Source organism: Ammodytes marinus (assembly GCF_949987685.1).
Source record: "Ammodytes marinus genome assembly, chromosome: 6".
NCBI lineage: Eukaryota > Metazoa > Chordata > Actinopteri > Uranoscopiformes > Ammodytidae > Ammodytes > Ammodytes marinus.
Window position 1 is genome coordinate 29,550,773 of NC_137235.1, and position 24,378 is coordinate 29,575,150.

General features: G+C 41.5%; 1 protein-coding gene across 1 annotated transcript; it reads right to left on the reverse strand.

Annotated features, from left to right (window-relative positions):
• Positions 1–1,765: 1,765 nt before the first annotated feature.
• Positions 1,766–11,862, reverse strand: LOC307251664 (myosin heavy chain, fast skeletal muscle-like; the record flags this gene model as incomplete). The annotated part of the gene is made up of 39 exons (XM_080029048.1): positions 1,766–1,786; positions 1,896–2,027; positions 2,149–2,244; positions 2,335–2,439; positions 2,526–2,696; positions 2,790–2,915; positions 3,005–3,208; positions 3,288–3,596; positions 3,769–3,893; positions 4,291–4,456; positions 4,582–4,765; positions 4,900–5,096; positions 5,181–5,299; positions 5,381–5,507; positions 5,612–6,001; positions 6,093–6,183; positions 6,281–6,426; positions 6,505–6,681; positions 6,760–7,002; positions 7,086–7,341; positions 7,423–7,559; positions 7,677–7,800; positions 7,884–8,001; positions 8,132–8,219; positions 8,325–8,395; positions 8,520–8,820; positions 8,920–9,090; positions 9,189–9,338; positions 9,615–9,733; positions 9,880–10,018; positions 10,140–10,243; positions 10,336–10,434; positions 10,516–10,579; positions 10,663–10,755; positions 10,873–10,972; positions 11,053–11,080; positions 11,176–11,332; positions 11,437–11,580; positions 11,656–11,862. 39 exons carry the CDS (start codon positions 11,860–11,862, stop codon positions 1,766–1,768), a joined length of 5,799 nt encoding a protein of 1,932 aa, XP_079885174.1.
• Between the last annotated feature and the right edge of the window lie 12,516 nt (positions 11,863–24,378).

Consider the following 24,378-nt stretch of genomic DNA (forward strand, 5'->3'; position numbering starts at 1 on the left):
TTTTTCAACCTTATTTCGAAGTTGCATAGCCCCTCATTAGCAGCTATAAGAACTCTGTGGGAGCAGGACCTTGGTTCTGCCTTCACAGATCACATGTGGGATTCAGTCCTGGATCGGATACACTCTACCTCCATGTGCGCCCGACATGCTCTTGTGCAATTTAAAGTAGTACATCGTATCCACATATCTAAAACTAAATTAGCTCGTATGTTCCCCGATGTAGACCCGACTTGTGATAGCTGTAAGAGCGCACCGGCATCACTCTTTCACATGTACTGGCTGTGTCCCACCTTGACTGAGTTCTGGACATCAGTTTTTCAAACAATTTCTGAAGTACTTCAGCATCAAATTGAGCCGAACCCTTTCACTGCAATTTTTGGCATCGCTCCCAATTCAGGCTTGCCTAAAGTGAAGCTAAAGATACTGGCCTTCACATCTTTACTTGCTCGTAGGGCTATTTTACTTAAATGGAAAGATCCTGCTCCTCCCTCCCACTCACATTGGATTAGAGACATTATGTCATGTATGAATCTGGAGAAAATTTGTTGCACTACCCAGGGATCTGAGACAAAATTTAATAGAATATGGCGTCCCTTCCTAGCCTGGCATTCCCAGACCTGCCACTAGGCGCAGGCAAATTAAATTTGCTGCGCGTGTTGGTCTGGACACCCTCCGTTGAAGCTTATCAAGAATACCAGAAATCTGGTATAACGTTTCAATTGGTTCTATCTAATATGGGCGCGCCAGAGCCCTTTATATGGTGCTCTGGGGAGGACGTAACCGGATGACGACAGTGACGTGCATGCGACGTCGAAGCTGTGATAGTAAACATCAAAGATGGCTGCGGATATGTTGTGTGAGTTTGAGACTGCTTTGGCCTCGACCCTTAACGAATTGGAAGACGGGACTCATAGCTTTCACTAGCAAGTAAGTGGAATGTTCTGTTTTGCCGACCGACAACGGCAAACGTTTAATTGAACAGTTTAACAGCTGTTCGCTAAACGAACGGGGCTTACGTCACTTGTGCATCGCTCTGATTGGTTGTAGTGCTATCCAACTGCGTGCAGTGGCATTTGAAATGCACGAGTAGGAGCCGCCCCTAGAGTTGGAAATTACTATTGATCGTCGCCAGACCCTCTATCGTTCAAGATATCAGGGTCAGGATTTCCAGGCTAGTCCCTTCCTGGACTATTTTGAGAAATCAACCACAATAGTTGAAGAGTAGCTACCCCCTCCCCTCTTTTATTTGATTTAATTTTATTTCTTTATGTTTTTTGTTGTTTTTTTATTTTTTTTCATATTGGTTGTTTGTTTTTGTTTCTTGGAGTGTATGTTTCTGTTTTTGTTTCGTTTCTGCTATTTTTGACGCTATGTATTGTTTTGTGTACTGATCTCTTGATGCAGGACTGTTTGTGATTGGGTGGGATATGGGTGGGGTATGTTCGGGGGGGAAAAAAATGTATAATCCATTGTACTGCAGTTGCTTGCTACTCTGCGATTTAATAAAAAAAACATTAAAAGAAAGTGTTACCATTTATATTGCGCTTTATAAAGCCTTATAAATAACATCTTATGAATATGCTTATAATACTTTACAGAAAGGACCTTCATGTAAATTGTTACAAAACTAACATTTGCTTATTTTTGAGGACACAATAAGATCAAAATGACACAAATAGCAATTTAAGATCAAATGCTTTTATTGCGATATCATTCATTTCACATCATATTATATGATTAGAAACAACCCATTAGCTGGAATGGTTTACTCAGCCGCCTCCTTTCCCTAAAACACACACAAATAACAAAGGGTTTGATTAGGTAACAAAATACATGTTAAGTACTTTTTAATTTAAAATGTATTTTTCTGTGCCAAAACGCAGTTGTATATTTACCTTGCCAGAGTCACGGCTCTTTGCTCTCATTTTGTTGACCTGTGATTCTGCAATGTCAGCGCGCTCCTCAGCCTCCTCTAGCTCATTCTGAACCTTCCTGCACTTGGAGAGATGAACATTGGCCTGCTCCTCCTGGAGTAAGATAGAAATGGACTTTTTTGAATATCCAAAAGATCCAAGGTCTTCTATGTGTATGTTAAATCTGTCACAACATCAAGTTTTTAGTGTTAAAAATGTATATGTTGTCCCTTACCGCCTCCTCAGATTGCCTCTTGTAGGCCTTAACCTTAAGCTGCAACTTGTCAACCAGATCCTGCAGCCTGGCAACATTTTTCTTGTCCTCTTCAGTCTGTTATACAAATAAAATTTGCATGGTGAAATGTTCTCAATGATATACATGTAGTAGATGTTTACATGTTTAATCTTAATGTGGTTGTACCTGGTAGGTAAGCTCCTTCACCCTCCTCTCATATTTGCGGACACCCTTAATAGCATCTCCTCCACGTCTCTGCTCAGCCTCAATCTCGGCCTCCAGCTCACGCACCTATAGAACACAATAAAGACATAAAGTATCGAAACTTTTTCAAAGTCTTGCTTCAGCTGTACAAACTCTTATCATTAATTTCTTACCCTAGACTCAAGTTTCTGGAGCTGCTTCTTGCCACCCTTCATGGCCAGGTTCTCAGCCTCATCCAAGCGGTGCTGCAGGTCCTTAACACCGACCTCCAGGTTCTTCTTCATCCTTTCCAAGTGAGAACTAGTATCTTGCTCCTTCTTCAGCTCCTCAGCCATCATAGCAGCCTAGAGGAAATAATGTTAATGAAAAATGTCTGGAAAAAGCACCTCTCTTTCTTTTTGATACTAAAATTAAGAACATGTGAAATGTAAACCTACATCAGTGATAGCCTTCTTTGCCTTCTCCTCTGCATTCCTTGCTTCCTGAACAGTGTCATCCACTTCACCCTGGACCTGGACCAGGTCAGTCTCAAGCTTCTTCTTGGAGTTAAGAAGACTTGTGTTCTAAAAGATCAGAAATAAGTTAAGTTATCACTTGTCTGACAAATATTTAGATTTGTAAATTAGTGGAGAAATGTTGAAAAAGTGTTCACCTGGGAGTGCAGAAGTCCAACACGCTCACTTGCGTCCACCAGCTCCTGCTCAGCGATTTTGCGGCTTCTCTCTGTCTGTTCCAGAGCAGCTCTAAGTTCCTCGATCTCAGCTACCATGAGACCATTCCTACGATCCACCATAGCAGCTTGTTCTTTGAGATCCTCCTGTGCTCTGACAGCATCATCAAGGTGCAGTTGTGCATCCTAGTGAAAACATATCAAAATTAATGCCAACATTTAGTTATACTGACCACTGTGTAACAACACCTGTGTCTTACAATACCTTCAGCTGTGCCTGGACATTCCTAAGCTGCTTCTGGGACTCAGAAGCCTGGCGGTTGGCGTGGCTAAGCTGAATCTCCATCTCATTCAGGTCTCCCTCCATCTTCTTTTTGATCCTCAGGGCATCGTTCCTGCTTCTGACCTCAGAATCCAGTGTGCTCTGCATTGAGTCAATCACCCTCTGGCTATTCCTCTTGATCTGCTCCATCTCCTCATCTTTTTCTGCCAGCTTCCTGTCTACCTCACCCTTAATCTGGTTGAGCTCAAGCTGGACACGCAGGATCTTAGACTCTTCGTGTTCCAGAGTTCCCTAATGATAAGAAAGAAAGAAAGAAAGAAAGAAAGAAAGAAAGAAAGAAAGAAAGAAAGAAAGAAAGAAAGAAAGAAAGAAGAGTCAGGTCGGCTGCACAGCGTTCATAATATGTTTGTCAATGATGGATTTATAATCGAATTATTTTTTTAAGGTCTCCTCTTAAATGTACCTCAGCCTCTTCAAGAGCTGTCTGGATTTCAGACTTCTCTGTCTCCACTTGCTTTTTGGACTTCTCCAGCTCATGGATGCTCTTGCCAGTCTCACCGATCTGTTCAGTCAGATCTGAGATCTCCTCTGTAGAAAGATGCATGTGTTTTATGTTGTTAAGCCTTTATATGTGAAATATAGATGCTTCGTTCTAAAACATCCATTAAATTAAGTTAAGTTACTTTTATTAGTCAATGGTTACATTGAAATTTGTCTTTTCGCATATCCCCTCTCAAGTTACCACACTTCGGAGGGGGTCAGAGCGCAGGGTCAGCCGAAGTACAGCAGCCCTGAAGCAGTTTGGGGTTAAGTGTCTTGCTCAAGGACACAATGGTAGAGATGGTGGGCACCGTAGACATAATACCAGCCTGTCCGGTGCCGGGGATCGAACCAGCGACCTCATGGTTGCTGGTCAGCCACCTTTCCTCTAGGCCATCCTACCACCACCATGTGTTGAATAGAATATAATGTCACAAAAACTTACGCTGCAGGTTCTTGTTTTCCCGCTTCATTGTCTCCAGCTGATCCAGAGATTCTTCATAGGAGTTCTTCATTTTGAAGAGCTCAGTGCCAACAGAACGAGCCTCCTTCTGAGTTCCCTCAAGCTCTGCCTGACCCTCCTCAAACTTCTGTTTCCACTCTGCCAAGACCTGAAAACACCATTGATACAGATCAGTTGGTCATTTAGTAAATGGTAATATAAAAAACATATGTAAATATGTACATATTATTGTATTGTTGCTATGGCTGGGACAAACAAAGTGAGTGTTTGTACCTTGTCAAAGTTCCTCTGCTTCTTGTCCAGGTTGGCAGCCAGAGCATTAGCCCTCTCCACATCAATCATGAGGTCCTCCACCTCACTTTGGAGCCTCTGTTTGGTTTTCTCCAGAGAAGCACACTTGGAATTGGTTGCCTCAATCTGCTCCTCAGCCTCCTGAAGGCGCTGGGCAAGCTTTTTCCTGTTTGAAAAGGTGCATTTGATCTCTTTGTGAAAAACTAGTACATGAATGAACAACAAATAATTATACATTTTTTAGATACAAGATTAACATTACAATCGGTCACGTCATTTAATGGTTTGAATTGTACTCACTTGGACTCCTCAAGCTCCTCAGTGCGCTGGATAGCATCAGTTTCATACTTAGTTCTCCACTGAGCCACCTCACTGTTGGCCTTTGACATCCCACGCTGCAGCTCAGCTTTGGCCTCCTGCTCCTCCTCAAACTGCTCTCTCAGCAGGTCACAGTCATGGCGGGCTGATTGCAGTCCATGGGCAAGAGCATTCTTGGCCTGGTGTAAGAAATCATTTTCAGTTTGCAAAGTTTCTAAATATCACACATGCATTTGATTTGTACACAACTAGCTTTTTCTTACCTTAACCTCCTCTTCAATCTGTCTCTTCAGCTCTTCAATCTGCTGTGTGAAGGCCTGTTTGCCTCTGGTCAGCTGGGACACAAGAGCTTCTTTCTCTTCAATTTGACGGCTGAACTCCCCTATTGTGAAAAAATGTCATGATACATTATTTTGTGTTATTTTGCTCAAATATACACTTCATCGACTGATTACTTATATACCATTTTCTGTCAGGAGACGTGCTTTCTGTCCACCAATGTCATTCATTTGACGAACATTTTCATCATTCTTGGTCTTCAGTTCGCTAAGTTGGTCCTCAAGAGTACGGCACATCTTTTCAAGATTTCCCTAATGAGGAAAACAGAGATCAGATCATGAAGTAATTTTTATAGAATTACCTTATTTTGCTTTTCTACTTTGGATTTTTTTTTAAACATTAATGTGATTTGTACCTTTGCTTTTGCAACAGCCTCCATGTTGCTGGAGAGGTCATCAATCTCCATCTTGTATTCACTCTTTTCCTTCTCAAGCTTCTGCTTGACACGCTGGAGGTTGTCGATCTGTTCTCCCAGCTCGGCAACGCTGTCAGCCTGCTTCTTGCGAAGAGCTGCAGCAGTAGCTTCATGCTGCAGAGTGGACTCCTCAAGGTCACGACGGAGCTTCTGGAATTCAGCTTCACGCTTCTTGTTCATCTCAATCTGAGCAGCAGTGGCACCGCCGGCCTCCTCAAGCCTCTCACTGATCTCTTCAAGTTCCCTGGAGAGATCAGCTCTCTGCTTCTCAACCTTGGCACGAGCAGCACGCTCAGCCTCAATCTCTTCCTCCAGTTCCTCAATACGGGCCTGTTGAATGTAGGTGAGTTGCCTTTCAGTGAACTTTCGCTTCATAAACACAAAATAGATGAGGTATGTTTTATGTAAGACAATATGTCACCTGAAGCTCCTTGATCTTCTTCTGAAGCTGAGCACCCATTGACTGCTCATCCTCAATCTTGCTAAGGTACTGACTGATTTCAAAGTCCTTCCTGTGAGATTAATAGATAGAGTTCATGGTAAGAGTTCAAGCAGTGGAACACCTCATTCAAAATACAGGTATTTGTTAAAATTCACAAAGAAACTTACTTTTTAATTTTCTCATCAGACTGCTGCTTGTCATTCTCAAGATCCATGATGCTTTCCTGGGCCAGTTTCAGGTCCCCCTCAAGCTTCCTCTTGGATCTCTCAAGGTCCATACGCAGCTTCTTCTCTTGCTCCAGAGAACCCTCAAGCTGAACATTCATATAAGTTATAAGTTATGCTCATGAAGAATTTTGCTTTGCCACTCGAAAGTGAATTTGTAAACTTACATCATCCACTTGCTGTTCAAGCTTGGTCTTTGCTTTGGTCAGAGTGTTGACTTTGTCTTCCTCTGCCTGAAGGTCATCAAGAGTCTGCTGATGAGCCTCCTGAAGGGCTTTCTTTTCTTTAGTCAGCTTAGCCAGGCTCTCATCCTGAGAGGCCATCTCCTCGGTCAGGTTCTTCACCTATGTTTTTCAGAAAGATGTTAAATAGTAATACTCTAATGTTACTTGACCTGCAATATAATATTCATATTTTCAAACCTTGTTCTCAGTGGCATGTTTCTCCTTTTCCACTTTAGCCAAGGTAAGCTCCAGGTCATCAATATCTTTCTTGAGCTCAGAGCATTCATCCTCCAGCTTTCTCTTCTTGGCAGTGAGCTCTGCATTGATTTCTTCTTCGTCCTCCAGTCTCTCGGTTGTCTCTTTGAGTTTGGCCTCCAACTGAATCTTACTCTTGATAAGTCCTTCACATCTCTCCTCGGCATCTGACAGATTCTCTCCTTCCTAATTCATTTCATGAAAATAGAGGTTAACAATCAATTCTGAAAAACTTAAAAAGGTAAAACAGTCAGTTGATGTCTACTTACAGATGCTACTTGCAGCGACAAATCATTCTTTTCCTGCAAGAGGGACACCAGCTTCTCCTCCAGTTCCTTCTTCTTGGCTAAAGCAGTAGCCAGGTCTGTTGTCATTTTTTCATAGTTCTCCTTCATGCTAGCAAGCTCCTTTTCAGTTTCAGCAGACTGCAGCAGAGGCTTGATCTTGTAGTACACCTTCATCCATGGCCAGTGTTTCACATTCATGAATGAGCGGATGTTGTACTGGATTGTAAAGACAGCTTCCCTGTGGAGAAGAAGTTGCTGTTATGGAAGTGTTGTTTGTAATTTCCGTACCTTTATTCAGAATTGATTGTTTTTAACATGCCTCCTCTCCATCATCTTCACAAATTCTGTTCTCATGAGATAACCACGAGCCAGAGCCTGAGTCATTCCGACCAGAGATGATAGCTTTTCATCTCTCATCTCCTCAAGGAGACCCAGTAGTCCGGCCTTGAAGAACACCTGAATGATGAAATACAATTGAATTAATACAGGATGAAGTACATAGTGAATACCCTCTGAAACGAACAAATTCCATACCAACTCACGTAAGTAACATACGTAAAGCAAGGTTCTTACCTTGGTGTGTCCGAATTTGTACTCGTCATGAGGAACATCAATAGACCCAAGCAGCTTCTCTGAAGCCTTCTTGTTGTCAATGAACTGGCCCTCAGGGATGACACTGGCATTCAGCACCTTGTACCTTTTTAATGAGAGTAAATGGTCAGTGAGAGAATTTTCTTTTAATACTCTACATCAAACTTCTGTTAAAATAGACACTGTTACCTCTGCTTAAAGTCAGCATAGAGGATTCTGCTTGGGAAACCTTTTGTGCAGATTCTGATACCCTCCAGCACACCATTACACCTGAGCTGGTGGATAACCAGGAAGTTCTCCATCAATCCTATACAAATGACATTTCTTAATTACATCTTTCAAATAATTAGTAAGTCTCCTTGTTGGAGCAGCACACAGTAAAATAAAACATATCAACAACACTAACACATCTGTAATACATTACGTTCTCTATGTACCTGGAGTCTTTGACTCATTGGGAATCAGGCAGCGCACAAAGTGAGGATGGGTGCTCCTCAAATTAGTCATCAGCTTGCCCAAGTTCTCCTGTAGATCCAAAATGGTAACTTGTGTCAAAAAGTGCAACAATTGTGAGTTTTGGTATATACTGAGATATGATTTGATACTATAATGTACAGTGTTAAACATTACCCTAAACTGCGAAGACACAGTCTGCATGGAACCACCCTTCTTCTTGCCTCCCTTCTTTGCACCGCCAGTCTCTGTTGACGATTTTAAGTAGACATGTATTGTTAGAACAATAAATACAATTTACATGAACACATGCTGCTCTTATAAACATATACAGTGAAAGTATGTTTTAGTTTGCTAAAGTCAATATCATACCCTCAACAACAGGAGGATACAGACTGGCCAGCAGTTTAACTGGGGACTTCTGGAACAGCTGGATAACGGAATCGTTCAGTGGATCCTTGTTCTTGTCCAGCCAGCCAGCGATATTGTAGTCCACGGTACCAGCATAGTGCACCAGGGAGAAGTGGGCCTCAGCCTTGCCCTTTTTTGGCTTTGGTTTCTCAAATGCTATGTTCTTTCCAAGATGCTGGTCATACAGCTTGTTCTTGAAGGATGTATCTGAGGCCTTGGGGAACATGCACTCCTCTTCAAGGATGGAGAAGATGCCCATGGGCTTGAAAAAAGCAGGAAGAGGTATGTCATTAAATGATATATGTTGCCTAATTTAGACCAACAGAACAAATACATTTAATTTCAAAAATGTAATCATTACCTTTTCAATCAGCTCAATACAGGCAGCTAAGTCCATGCCAAAGTCAATGAAATCCCAGATAATACCCTCCTTCTTGTACTCCTCTTGCTCCAGTACAAACATGGTGTGGTTGAAGAACTGTTGTAGTTTCTCATTGGTGAAGTTGATGCACAGCTGCTCCATGGTGTTGAACTGTGAGGGGACAAATAATCAATATAATATCTTCCACACCACAATATGTATTCTGAAATCAAAGGTTTAAGCTGCTGATTGTTTTAAATGAATCTTACATCAAAGATTTCAAAGCCAGCAATATCCAGCACACCAATGTAGTACTGTCTTGCTTGTTTAGTGTCCAGCTGCTGGTTGATACGAATGACCATCCACAAGAACATCTTCTCATAGATAGACTTGGCCAGGGCAGGCACTGAGTTCATCACCTGAAGAAAAAACAAAGAAAAAAAATGATTTGATTCATTCAGATATTTTGTAAAATGATGGATTGCTGGTATTTTTGAACTACTTCCAGTGAGATAAGACGAAAGAATCAAGGAAAATACTTTCATACTTTACTCAATGTTATTTGTTAAACAAATATAAAAGTAGAGCTAATTCACAGACGGCATCTGATGTTACTAAACAAAGAGGGATTACACATCTCAGTTTTCTTTTACTTAAAGTTAAAATGTTTTTTTTAAACAGTATATCTTGAATACCTGAGGTACAGTCTGTCCCTTGGTGACAAACTCGTTTCCGACCTTCACTCTGGGGAAGCAATAAGCCTTCAGCATGTCAGCGGAGTTCAGACCCAGCAAGTAAGCAACCTTGTCAGCATCTGAAAATATTTCAGAGATTTTCAGTAAATACATACAGTATGTGACAGTGATTGTCCATCATGACAGATACCTTAGTGACTAGGACATGTATTAGGCCTACTGTTGTTTCTAAGCTATGCACTTTGAGCTAACATGAAATTCTCACCCTCTGTGCCATCAGGCTCAGCCTGCTCCTCACGTTGCTTCTGCTTGAACTTCATGTTACCATGGTGAAGAATAGCACCTGTCATCTTGTAGATGCTGTTCTTCTCTTCATGAGTGAAGCCCAGGATATCAATAGCGTTCTATTTTCAAAGGAGTTGTCCACACAATAATCAATTTAAAAACTTATTTTACAAGAGCAGTTCTGATGTTGCATTTACTGCTCATAATAAATGCCAATATTTTGAATTGAAGTTCACTCACATCAGTGGCATCCAGCTCTTCTTTGTCATCAATGCTCTTCACGGTGATTTGACCCATGCTACACATGGGGAAGTCGTAGGGGTTGGTTGTGAGGAGGGACATTTCTGGAGATCAAAGAATTGTGAAAAATTCAATGCATTGTCATGTATACAAATTAAATAAGAAAAAAACATTGTGCATATACTCAATCTTTTACCAACTATCTCAGGTTTGTGGCCGGTCATCAACTGGAAGAAGATGTGATAGCCTCTTTCTTGCTCAAGCTGGTATGTCACTCTAGACTTCTCCAGCAGATCTACAAACATTGTTCATTCGTCACAGCCTGCCCAACTCACAGTTAAAGACATTTGTATGCTCTCTGAGGATTGTTACTTACATGTCTCAATATCGGCACTAGCCAGTTTGCCAGTTTTGCCGAAATGGATTCTGATGAATTTACCCTGTTTGGAACATAGGAATATTTAATGTCACGGCACATTTGGAATTTATATAGTATATGTTATAAAAATCCCTCCGTACTTACAAAACGAGAAGAGTTGTCATTCCTCACAGTTTTGGCATTACCATAGGACTCCAGCAGGGGATTGGCTGCAATAATCTGATCCTCCAGTGACCCCTGTAATTTAAATAGAGAATTGATACCAGAAAATTACTATTATTATAATTATTTTCCATTGAAAGATATCTCGTTCAAATAAGACTGAATTATACTCATACAATAACATAATCACACCTTTGACTCGTCCCTCTTCTGTCCGCCTGCTACTGAGATTGTTGCAAAGTACTGGATGACACGCTTGGTGTTCACAGTCTTTCCAGCACCAGATTCTCCACTGGGGATAGACATAGACTTATGAGAATTTCTTCAAAGTATTTAATCATTGTAAACAAAGTCAACAAATGTGAAACTTACGTGATCAAGACAGACTGGTTCTCCCTATCTGTTAGAAATAAAAACAATGGAATTTACTATGTTTTTCTTGCAAGTAAAACCTGATAAAATGGTAATTTGTATATTAGAGTTGTTATAACTTACCAGCAGCCATGAACTGATAAGCGTTGTCAGAGACAGAGAAGATGTGGGGTGGAGCCTCCACACGCTTCTTGCCTCTATAGGCATTTACAACCTCACTATCGTACACTGGGAGCCATTTGTAGGGGTTCACAGTGGCACAGAACAGCCCAGAGTAGGTCTGAAAGTAACCATAGAGATTCAACAGTTAACTTTAAGATTCATACAAGTACAAGTGTAGCCATTTTCAGCATTTCTCTTTTCTCATTAGGCAGATTGTCTTACGTAGATCATCCATGCTGCATATCGCTCTTTGAGGTTATACAGCACAGAGGCTTCATTGAGATGGGTCATCATGGCCATGTCCTCAATTTTGTCGTACTTGGGAGGGTTCATTGGAGTGACCTGTTCTTCTTTAACTACCACCTCCTGCAACAAGACATTTGTCACGATGAGAACTGATCATAAAACATTCCTAGATTACTTTTACTTTATGATACTAACCTCCTGAGTGGTCAAGACTTTGACAGTGACTTTGCCACCATCCCTCTTGAGTATTTGTCCTTTCAAGTACAACTCCGCCTTATCTTCCACATAGCAGGCAGTCTTGGCGTCAAAAGGCGAGGCTTGAGCCTCAATTCTCTCCCTCTCTGGCTTACGGAGGTAAATGGCAGCTTTGCCATAAGCCTCCATCTCAGCGTCAGTACTCATGGTTGCTTGTTATTTCTGTAAGGTAATTGCAAATTTGAGTATTCTTATTCATCTTTTTTTAAACTAATAACTTCAAGTCACATTATACTAAAATAACTAAGTTAAACTGAATAATAGACATTAACAAACAAATCTATATATGTATCTATCTATCTATCTATCCATCCATCCATCCATCTATGTATACATCTAACTGATGTTCCTGCTTCATTACAAAGACTTAACATTAGCCCATTCTAAATATTTTCTAGACTGAGTTGAAAGTAATAAGATGAACAATAACCAGGCAAATAACAAGTAAATGAAATGTTTCACACAAAGTATATACAAATCTCAGACAGTTAAAAGAGGTTCATACCTGAGCCTCTCTCTGTGAAAAATCTTTTATATTCCTCAATCCTGTTGAAAAAATAATCCATATATTCAGATATTGGTTAAAGTTTGGCACGATGTACTTTATAAATATAGTAATTACTTCATATTTTAAACAAATTCCTCAAATAGTGATTACTTTGAAAATCTCCAGATGAGATGAAACAAACACTTACCACAAGCTGGGGTAACCTACGGTCCTCACACACTGCTCTGGCCGGCTGCCACACTGACACATCTTTGGCTCCCTTTATATGATCTGGCTTGCTTATGCAGCATGAGCTAAATATGGAACCAAATGTCAAACATGGTGTGGATTACTACACACTTTTTTTTTACATGATTTCTAATTTAAATCATTTATATTTAAGCTTCTCCAAATTGCCCATGTCCCAGCAGGGTTCAACGTAATATTTTTTATCAACTTCAGTCATTCTTAATTGGTTGTATACAGTTACCTCATCTCTAAAAGAGAAAATACCTAACATAGTGAGTGCCACGCTGAGAGATCTTTGGCTCCCTTTTTATGATCTGGCTTCCTTATGCAGCATGAGTTAAATATGGAACCAAATGTCAAACGTGGTGTGGATACCTAAGATCATTTGACATCTGTTTAATCGAGTGTTGTTAAAACTTCAATCTGACATTTTGGATTTCAGTCATGAATTTCCATTTCCTTTTTTTTACATGATTTATAATTGTAGAACATAAATCATTTATATTACACTACTCCAAATTGCCCATGTCCCAGCAGGGTTTGACGTAATATTTTTTCCCAACTTGGCCAGTAGATAAGCTTTTTACTAGCCCCTTGTATATTTTCACTGGCCTGAGAGCCAAAGAATTTAATACAAATCTGAATTTTCGTGATTAATTATTAAGTACAATATTTGAATTTCCCCTTACATTTGGTTGTTTCAGATCCCAGTAACACATCTTTTGCTCCTTTTATTTAATCCGGCTTGCTTATGCAGCACAGTTAAAATGTAACCCAAGGCGATATGTGGTGTGGATAACTAGATCATTTGACATCTGTGTAATGAAGTGTTGATGGTACTTAATTCACTATGCAAACATGTCTGTACAGTACTGAACTGCCAGCAAGTCACTGCAAACCTACTAGTTTCACTACTCATCCACAACACTGCAAACACAAATTGGTCAAATTCATAAAAATGACATAAGGTGAAACATTGCTTCACCCTCGGTGTGAACACACAAACTAAACTTATTTGATTGTTGTGAAAAATGTTCAGTAAACAGCTACTAGCTACAGACAGAGCAGACAGATTGGTCAGTCATTCTTTATTTGTTGTAACGTCATCTCTAAAAGAGAAAATACCTAACATGTACATAGTGCCACACTGACAGATCTTTGGCTCCCTTTATATAATCTGGCTTCCTTATGCAGCATGAGTTAAATATGGAACCAAATGTCAAACATGGTGTGGATAACTAAAATCATTTGACATCTGTTTAATCGAGTGTTGTTAGCACTTCATTCTGACATTTTGGATATCAGTGTTGAAGTTCCATTTCCTGCTTTCCACTAAATGAAAGCAATTATATATATTACACATATTTTTTTTTACATGATTTATACTTGTAGAACATATTTATATTAATACTTCTCCAAATTGCCCATTTCCAAGTGGCCCTGGTTGTAAAACTGTGTTAACATAAAATAATGTTTAAGCTGCACTTTTCAGTTGTCTGTCTGATGCACAGAATAGAACAAAAATGCTTTTATTTTCTTCAAAACAGATGCATGCACACAATTCAGTTGTGCTAGTGCTTTATGAGCCTAACCACAACCCCAGGAAATGCACATGACTTAAAGGCCTACTTCACCGGTTTGAATATGAAGGTGTATTGAATTCTGAGATCCTATGTAGTATAAATGTGCGAAAAAAATTGAAATCGGTTCATCCTAGCCTGAGAAAAGGCCTTCTCGTGACATCTGTGATGTCACGAGAAGGCCTTCTCGTGACATCACAGAAAGAGAAATATAGGGTTAAAAAAAAAATTACTTTGTAAATATTACTGTGATGTCTTTTACTGTGACATCACAGTAATATTTACAAGTACGTTTTTTTTTAACCCTATATTTCTCTTTCTGTGATGTCACGAGAAGGAGAAATATAGGGTTAAAAAAAACACTCTTTCTGCCTTTTCTCAGGCTAGGATGAACCGATTTTAATTTTTTTTGCACATTTATACTACATAGGATCTCAGAATTCAATTCACCTTCATATTCAAACCGGTGAAGTAGGCCTTTAATTTGCATCCAAGTGTTAGTTTCATGCTTGGCAAGAGGAATTGGCAAGGTTTCCCTCAAGCTGAAGGAGGAGATCACCGGCTGAGACGCTGATATTTTCAGTCTACAGGTCTTGTTGTGATAAGTGAACATGATGCAACTTTTTACTTGTGCATATCTGATTCTTAAGGGGATGAGACATTTGTATTTCTTTTTGTCATAAGGAAAAGTAGGATATTTTTTAATGGAACAGAATAGAATGTGAATGTTCAACAGGTTAAAGCTGATAGAAGGGGAAGGACCATATGGCCATAGGAAGGAGTAGAGGGAGGGGGCTACCGGGTTCCCCCGTGCAGCTGTTCCTTTTTCCACTACTCCCTCTCCAGACCCCGGAAGTCCACTGGCTGCGCGTGAGGTCTCCAATGGTTTTGCTCCGTGCGCCCACGTCCGTAAACACCCACCGGCTCCGTTTTCAAAGCAGGCACGGCCAGCTCCGCTGAACAGCTGGAGTAGCGAGACAGAGGAGTTCCCGCAGTAATAAAAGTGACGGGCGATCGCTCTTGATAATATGATTCTCCTATATGGTATTTACACAACAACGAACGCACGGAAGGTTATTGTTCCCATCCGAACGAGTAAAAGAACAGTGGACATGCTTGTATGTGTCTCCGTTTTGAGATTGTTACCTGCAGTGAATACCAAGTGTCTTCTTTTGAAAATTAACCGGAGGTGTTATTGTTTTGTCGGCGTCTGTGTTCCTGTCTATCTCGATGTGTACTATGCTAAATTGATGCGGTGAGCTCCGCCACCATCCAGCAAAAATAGAAGCAGTGCGCATTTCACCGGACAGCAGCTGAGCAGAGAGACGGTGCAGCGGAGATAGTGGACGCTCACGCACTAGCCCCTTTTACACAGCCAGTGAAAGCCAGGAATATGCTGGAATTTCGGCCCTCCGCCCTGCTGTATAAATGCAGCCGTTGTGGACATTAATAAAAAATAACACATTTGAGAGCTCTAATCGCAATATTGTCAAACCATGCTATTATTGTTTTTGCAGTATATCATTCATTATGTGTGAGCTACAAATGGCCTATGTAAGGGATAATGTATAGCGAACGGGTCACTTGCGTGAAATAAAGACCGACAAGGTGAAGCAGGCGCCCGACGCGCAACTATGACGTAGACCCATAGCAACGGTCAATAAATCCTTGACAACGGCCCGTCTTGCTGGAAATAACAGACCTGGGGCCTGTTTCAGGTAGCTGGTTTTACATACTCTGGGTTTAACCCTGCGCTCTGAGTTGGTAAACTCAGAGCGCAGGGTTGATAAGCAACTCTGGGTTTTCGGTTTCAGAACAGTGGATCAGCGTTGGGTTAATCAACTCTGAGCGTGTTCACTCTGGGTGGAGCGTGTGCATAAAAGCCATCGTCAATGGATCGCTGATAACATGATTCACCATGGAAACAGAAGAAACAAATGATTGATCCTCCCACTTCTCCACTTCTCAAAAAAGAAAAAAAGAAATCTCCGCTCCTCCCACTAGAGTTAGAAATATTAACGAATGAGCTTATGGTAGCCTATGGAGAAGAATTAACGGGATATTGTCTCATAACTCTGATCTAATCTCCTCGGCAATTCAGAAAAAAACAGAGCAAACATTTTTTGTCAAGATAATCATTTCGCTTCCGTATGAGAAGCCATAGTCTATCTTAAAAAGTTACGCATATCAGCTGTAAAGTAATAAAGCTGGCGCGGCACAGCATTACTGACAGTGCCTAAAGCGTACTGTGCAGTAAACAGAACAGACTGTCGCTTCTTTTAAATGGGGAGTGAAATACATTAACGTCAAGACACATTAGGTGACAGTTTCCATTGAAGAGCCTGATTGATTTATTACCAGATCCATTTTCCTCAAGTGATCACAGTTTAAATTATTATATAATTTTTATATTCATATTAGGCTATTTAACGAGGCTTGTCTGTGACTTTAGGATCGCACAAGTGAACTACAACGATCGCGTGCAGCCGCAGCGTTACATGAATCCACCTGACATAAATCTGTTCAGTGGCACAGACGTTAAAAAACATACAATAGGCTACAAATAGGTTTATTAATCTGAATGTAGAGCATGTCAAGGTGTGTAAGGTGGCCGCCTATATGAACGGACCGAGGGCTGAGAACAAGGCTACTGATCAGATAAATGATTGGTCAAACGTAAAATCATCAGGAAATGATAAAAACATCCCGATGGAGATTTCTATGGAGTGATTTTGCTTCAAACTGTACAGGGACGCGTGTGACAGTGACACTCTTTCTTCAGTCGGAGCTGCAGCGTAAAGTGAAAACAAACTCAGGGTAGGTCTAACCACCTATCCAGCAGGTTAGACCCACGGCGTATGTTGCCGCAGTAACTGACTCTCGGTTGCACTGAACCTGCTACCTGAAACGGAAAACCCAGAGTTTCCACCAACTCAGAGCGAACAAACTCTGGGTTGCCTCAAAACCAGCTACCTGAAACAGGCCCCTGTAGAATGCCGTGATTGACAAATCAGAACACGGGATTTATAAGTGCCATAGAGACAGTGCATGAAATAGGCCGCGCCCATCGTGGGGGAAAACATTGAACAGCGCTCCATCCACTTTGTATTGAATGAGACCTGTCTTCTGCAAACAAACTTAATTAAAATGTAATCAAACATCCATTTAAGAAAAAAAACGTTACTTTCTTGAAAGCCACAACTCTTGTTTGTCTATATGAGCTGTTTTTTGTGAAAAATAATTGAGTAGTTTTCAATATTGAGGTGTTTTTGTCCGGTCGGACCGGTCGGACCCATCGTGGGCAAGGACGGATTAACATGACCACGGGCCCTGGACACAAACCAGTCATGGACCCCTACCAACACGCAAATACACGCACTAGCACACCGTGCAATCCACAATCACACACATTATAATGCAGTGCACGGCCTAGAGAGAGAAAGAGAGAGATAGAGCGAAATACAATTCTATAAAGTCTCTCTGGTGCTGCGCAAGAGAAAGAGATTCTTTGCGCCGGAGCCTACTAGACAGTTAGATTGGGGCAGAGACACCGACGATGCGAGCGCGCGCTAAACGCGCGAGCAGATTTTTTTTTGCCTTTGTAAGATCTCTGCGCCTGCTTTTTGGCCAACCCTTGCCCCCCTCGGAGCCTACACTCAATGTCTGAGCGAAGCAGCGCGTCATCCGGTGAAACGCTGTGTTGGTGTCGTTCACAGTGAGACAGACACACTCTGTGGTTTAAAACTAAATGATCACAGGGGATTCCTGCACGTTAACGGGTGTCGAGGGGACAGGCTCCGCGATCTGATTGCATGTCCCGAGCCTGGATACCCCAATCTCACTGCCGACTAACTGTAAAGTGAAACAACCGCCTCGCTCGTTACACTGGTGCGTAAAGGGAACGCACAGTTGGCAAACTCTCCTCACTACAACTGCCACAGCAGAAAAGCCACTGTAGGTCGATCGCTTTGTCAATTCGTGCCTCTGACACGTTGACTCGCAACATAATGAGTCAAGGCTTTGATTTCAGTGGGGATGTGGAGCTCTTTGGCCATTTCCCGTGCCATTTTTTCTCTAGACACATCGTTCTCTCTCCAAGCGCACACACGCTTGTCCCGGCCGAATATAAGACCCCGAATATAAAACAACCCGACTTTTTACGACCCATTCCCAGGGGGGAAACCTCCGTCAAATTTTTTTAATTAAAAAAAAAAAATCAAGGGCCCCCCTATTGGCCAGGGCCCTGGACATGTGCCCACTTTGCCCATGCGGTAATCCGTCATTGATCGTGGGGGAAACCGTTGAAAACCGTTCCATTCACTTTGCATTGAAGGAGACCCGTCTTCTGCAAACAAACTTAATTAAAACGTAATCGAACATCCATTTAACAAAAAAACTTTACTTTCTTTAAAGCCACGACTCTTGTCTGTCCATACGAGCTGTTTTTGTGAAAAATTATTGAGTAATTTTCAATATTGAGGTGTTTTTACCCGTCCGTGAGGGTTAGCCTATGGTTAGCCTACAGCAGAAGGCTAACATTAGCCTAGCATACATTAGTTAAGAGTTTTGTCTCGATATTGAAAATTACTCAATACTTTTTCACCAAAACAGCTCGTGTGTATATATATACACACGAGCTGTTTTATTTATATATATATATATACATACACACATATATACATATATACATACACAGTATATTCAAAATTGCATCCCCAAATTAAAAAAATTAAATATCTCAATGCAAATGGTACTTGCGAATTTAGCGAGCGGGGCAATAAAGGGGGAAGAATTGGGGGGAGGGAGGTAGTACCGACAACGCCACCAGGGGAATTACACCCCTGGAAATAACATAAAGATAAGGGATGTAACTTTTGTGTTGAATAATATTAACAATGCTGATAAGGCAAACAGATTTGTTAAACTGACAGACAGAGACGTGAATTCAAAATAAACCAAAACTTTATTTTGATGGAAAACAGATAAAATGTGCAGGAACTGGAACTACTAAGGATAAAAAAGGGATTAATGTGTAAAAATGAATAAACAAGATAGCTAAAGAGAAAATATTCTTTATTACAAAATTACTAAAACTCATTTATATAGAACGTCTAAAAGTCACAATATCTAAAATAGCAGTCCCAAACTTAAACAAAACAAAACAGACTAAAGCTGAGGCCAACTGCTGAGAGGCAAACTACGTCGAGGAGTGCCTAGGGGTGCTACCACTCACCACAAGTGCCTCACATCAATAGTCACTACACACTAAAACTGGTGAAAAACGTGTTATATCCCTGTGCTTTAACTCGCATGCAAGTGACGGGACCTCACCAGGGGTGCCTAGCCTCCTTACAGTTTGGCACCCAGCTCCAGCCTAAAGCAAAATAACTATTAAAACATCAATCAAAAACAACAATTAACCCCCAGTTGGTTCAATAAACACTCCAAAAGAAAGACAAACAACTAAATACTAAACTAAGGCAAAACAGCAGCAAGTGAACCTACAACATGGAGGAAAATAAAGTTAACTTTGCATACTTGAATCAATTAGTGTGGCCTACAAACTACTCACCACCACGGGTTTGGGGGTAAGCATGAAATTCACTCGGTCACAGGGGGGCTATCCTAAAGCTAAAAGAAACACCAAATTAATGGACGCTTGTTTAAAATTACGTTCAGTACATCTTCTAAAAAACAGATACTCACATGGTCACCAACCACAGCAGAGACAACACCATACTGGCACAACACACCTGCTTTATATACAGGGCTTGATTAGGGGACTGGGCCATGTGCAGGCTGTGTTCAAGAGCACTAGGTTCAACACTGATTAGAAATGCTTCTACATTGCTACACCAAGTTAAATTAGCAATTGCCAAATGTGTGTCCCGCATAGCAAAATGGTGAATATTCAAAAATGTTATTTGTATTTCTAGAAAGCTGAAAACAAATCATCAGCTAATCAGCCCCTCAGTATATATCCCACTCCATTTCCCTCAGTCATTTGCCAGATTGTCTAGGGTGTATTCACACATGCCGTGTTTAGTTCGCCTGAAACGAACTCGAGTGCACTTCCGCATTCAGTGCGCATCTTTCAGGCAGGTGTGAATACAGCAATCCCACTCGGGGGCGGACCAAACGAGCGCTCCGAGACCAGGCTGAAGAGGTAGTCTCGGTTCGCTTCAAAGCGCACTCTGCTGCAGTTCGTTTGTGGTGTGAATTTGGCCGGACTCGATCCGCAGCAAATGCGGAAGCACTGCGCCTGCTGGATATAAATCGGCCCGTAGTCAGCTGTGTCTGTTGCTGTTGTCGCAATTTAAAAACATGAGTCGTGGCCTAACTTGGAGCTATGATGAAACACGGTGTCTTCTGGATATTTGGGCAGACGCCCATATATTGCAGTTACTTGAGAGGACGCATAAAAATGCTGATGTGTTCTGCGTGTTTAGCAAAAAGATGAAGGAGTGGGGATTTGAGCAGGCTCCTGCACAGTGCCGCATCAAGGTGAAGAAACTTCGACAGTTGTATATGGAAGTGCGAGATGCTTTAAACAAAAGTGGAAGTTCGGGTGAAGAAAAATCAAAATGTCCGTCTTATGAAGATCTGGACAAAATCCTGGGGACGCGACCAACTGTGTGTTCAGTGGATATTGTCGAGTCATTCATCCCTGAAGAGGCCTCATCAAGCCAAACATCCCCTCCCGGGAACAACTGGGAAAAAGCGGAGCTTGATGGAGATGGTGAGTGCATGTCTGATAAAGTTACACACACATAGGCATAATACGATTTCTCATTTGGTTGAAAAAAGCATGGCTAGAGTGGACCTCAGAAGGAAGAACTGCTGAATGCAGGAGCTAATGAGAATCCTATATAAACAAAGTGACCTCTAGTGTCAAAAAACAAGATGTATTGAAAATTGACAGCCGTTCACAAGGGATAGAAGGGATAAAGTGCCCCTTCATACTATAAATTATGATCATGCCCTCTACAGTGAGAACATATTGTAACATTTCTTGGTGAGTGCACTAAAGAAGAAATAATATGACATGTGAGGGCCCTATAGGAGGCCTCTAAACTAGCTAGGCTTTTTTTTTTAATACTACAAATGGCCTTGCTATTTCTATTGGAATATCAAACCGAACTGCATTTATATAGCCTTCTGCACTGTATTTCATGCCAGTGGGCAAAACAATTCTGTATGCATGCTGGTAGGCCTACTGTAGCCTAGAATAGGCTAAGCATCCTGACGTAGCCAGGGAGCTACGTCAGGATGCTGTTTATTGATTATAGCTCGGCGTTCAACACCATCATTCCTGACATCCTGGTGGACAAGCTGACCAACATTGCACTCCCCCCTCCATCTGTGCTTGGATCAAGAACTTCCTCACTGACCGCCCTCAAACGGTTAAGGTAGGCACCACCTGCTCCTCCACCCTGACCCTCAGCACAGGTTCCCCCCAGGGCTGTGTGCTGAGCCCTCTCCTGTACTCCCTGTACATGCATGACTGCACACCCATCCACCCCTCCAACACCATCATTAAATTTGCAGATGACACTACGGTCATGGTAATAGACTTCAGAAAACAAAAGGGGGAACCAGCCCCACTGAGCATAAACGGGGACTGTGTTCAGCGGGTTTCCTCCTTCAAATTCCTCGGAACACACCTAGCCGAGGACCTTTCCTGGACAAAGGCCCGACAGCGACTTCACTTTCTAAGGATACTTAGACGCAACCATCTGGAGGAGAAACTGTTAGTGGCTTTTTACCGCAGCACCATCAAGAGCGTCCTGATGTACTGCATTACGGCTTGGTTCTCCAATTGCACTGTGGCGGACAGAAAGAACCTGCAGAGGGTCATTAACACAGCGCAACGCATCACTGGCAGTCCCCTACCCTCGCTTGAAGACATCGCCAGCAAGCGGTGTCGCAGGAGAGCTAGGGCAATCACTGCAGACCCCTCACACCCAGGACAGCACTTGTTCAATCTACTGCCCTCGGGCAGGAGGTACAGGTGCCTCAACAGCAGGACAAATAGACTAAAAAACTGTTTCTTTCCCTGTGCCATCAGGTCCTTGAATTCATGACGTGTGTGTGCTATGCTGGATAAACAAAGTATATATTGCTATGTTTCTCCTTTTATTCTTTGCTATTTAATTAATTAACTTATTACTGTTTTCCTTTTTTATATATATATATATATATATATATATTTATTTATTATGCACAGGTCGAAGAAGCACTGCAATTTCATTGTATACCTGTTGTGCAATGACAATAAAGATTCTATTCTATTATTCTATTCTAAGCTGATATTATCCCCTATTATGATAGTGCCATTTATTTCAATCACATTTTACAATTTCAGGAAATACTTTTATATTGAATTATAGGCCAAGGGAATATTTAAATATGCATATGCATGTTTTTTATTCACGAAGTTGCAGTCAGACACTTCAGGGACATAAAATGTACACTATGCAGCGTGAGACATTCAATAGCATGTTAGTGCCTTTTGACTTAAGTTTATTTTACTGACAGGAGAAAAGGCAACAACATCCACCACCAATCCACAACCTAGTGGTCCTACAGTTGCTCCTCTAGCGGTGTCCACTGCCAAGGAGGACAGCGACGCTCCACCCAGCTGTGATGGGCAGACCGGAGAAAACAGTAGAAGGCTGGCCATTCCTGGGGCTCACGCAAGGGTGCACCTAGGTAGAAAGCGTAAGGCCAAAGCCTGTCTTACTGACAGCTCCGATGACATCAACCCCTTCTAGTTCCTGGTCCCTTCTCCAGCATTCCATGTCCCGACCACAGCGACCCATATCCCGACCACATCAGTCCATGTTTCTACAGCAACCCATATCCCGACCACATCAGTCCATGGCCGGAGAAGTGTCTCCAAATGCTGCATCTGTTTTACCTGTACTTAACCCAAAGCATGAATAGTTGCACTACAATTGAGCTAATATGAAGTTGCAGATAATGTTTTTTGTGTTATTGTTGTTGAAGGTACGCTTTTTTTTCTTCAAATATATTTACACTTATTTTGTGAAAATGATGAACAAAGTAGGGACATTTTAGCCTTGTATTTTATTTTTCATCAGAGATGAATATTTTTGACATATTACATTTTTATTTGTAAACTTGTACAGAAAACTTTCAACGTGAAAAAGAAGTCTTTTTTTTTTAAAGTTATAAAGAACACTTTGCTACCTCAACAATACAGTTTTTTGCAACACAAATATGTACTCATTCAAGTCATTTTCCACATGGTCAACCCGGAAAAAAAAAATTGATTGAGGGTAGCCAGAACAAAAATTGTTGTATTCAAATCGGATTCAAAACAAATGAAATAACTTTCATAAACGATTTCACCAATTGGGACAGCAACACATTATATGGGAAGCCATATTACCCCTATATTCTTGAAAAATAAGCACACAGTGCATCTCTAATGTCCTGACCCCTCTGGTCTCTGGCCTGCTCTAGATCATGTCCATCAGCTTCATTCCCTTCACCTTCATCCTCTTCATGTTCTCCCTCATTGAATTCTTCATTCTGATTTTCACAGAAGTTGTGTAAAACACAACATGCTGATATGATTTGACTGACCAGAGAAATGTGTGTTTCGTTTTGTGGAGCTCCATCGACCTTTGAGGCGCCCAAAGGCTCTCTCGACTGTCATCCTTGCCTGACTCAGACGGTGGTTGAACTGTATCTGTTCATGAGTCACTTCCCTGCCTTCTTGGTATGGCCTCATAAGCCAGGGGAGTAAGGGATATGCAGCATCTCCTAGTATCACAAGTGGCACGTCTATTCCCTCAAATCTTTCTATCCATGGTGGCAACAGTATGCCACTCTGACCTCGATCAAAAAGAGTTGAAAGGGCAAAAACCTGAGCATTGTGTACTCAGCCTGGCTGTCCAATATTAATGTCCCAAAACTTCAATTTGTGGTCTGCCACAGCTTGGAGTATAACTGAATATTGACCCTTGCGATTAAAGTAGTCTGCTGGGGTGTTAGGTGGAGCCTTGATGGGAATGTGGGTGCCATCAATGGCTCCAACAACTTGGGGGAATCTCCACTTATCCCTAAATCCTTGTGTGATTGTTCTGAAATGAGTAGCAGATGGTGTTGTGATGTAGAGTGGTTTCATGATTGTGTTTATGGCGGTTACTACTTGTTGTGTGATGAGGCAGCAAGTGGACAAACCAATGCCAAAGAGGTGGGAGATGGACCTGTACTCAAGGTTGGTTGCTAGCCTCCACAAACAAACTGCTACCCGCATTTCAACTGATAGAGGTCTTCTGTATTTAGTTTGCTGGCGGGTCAAAACGGGCCGGAGAA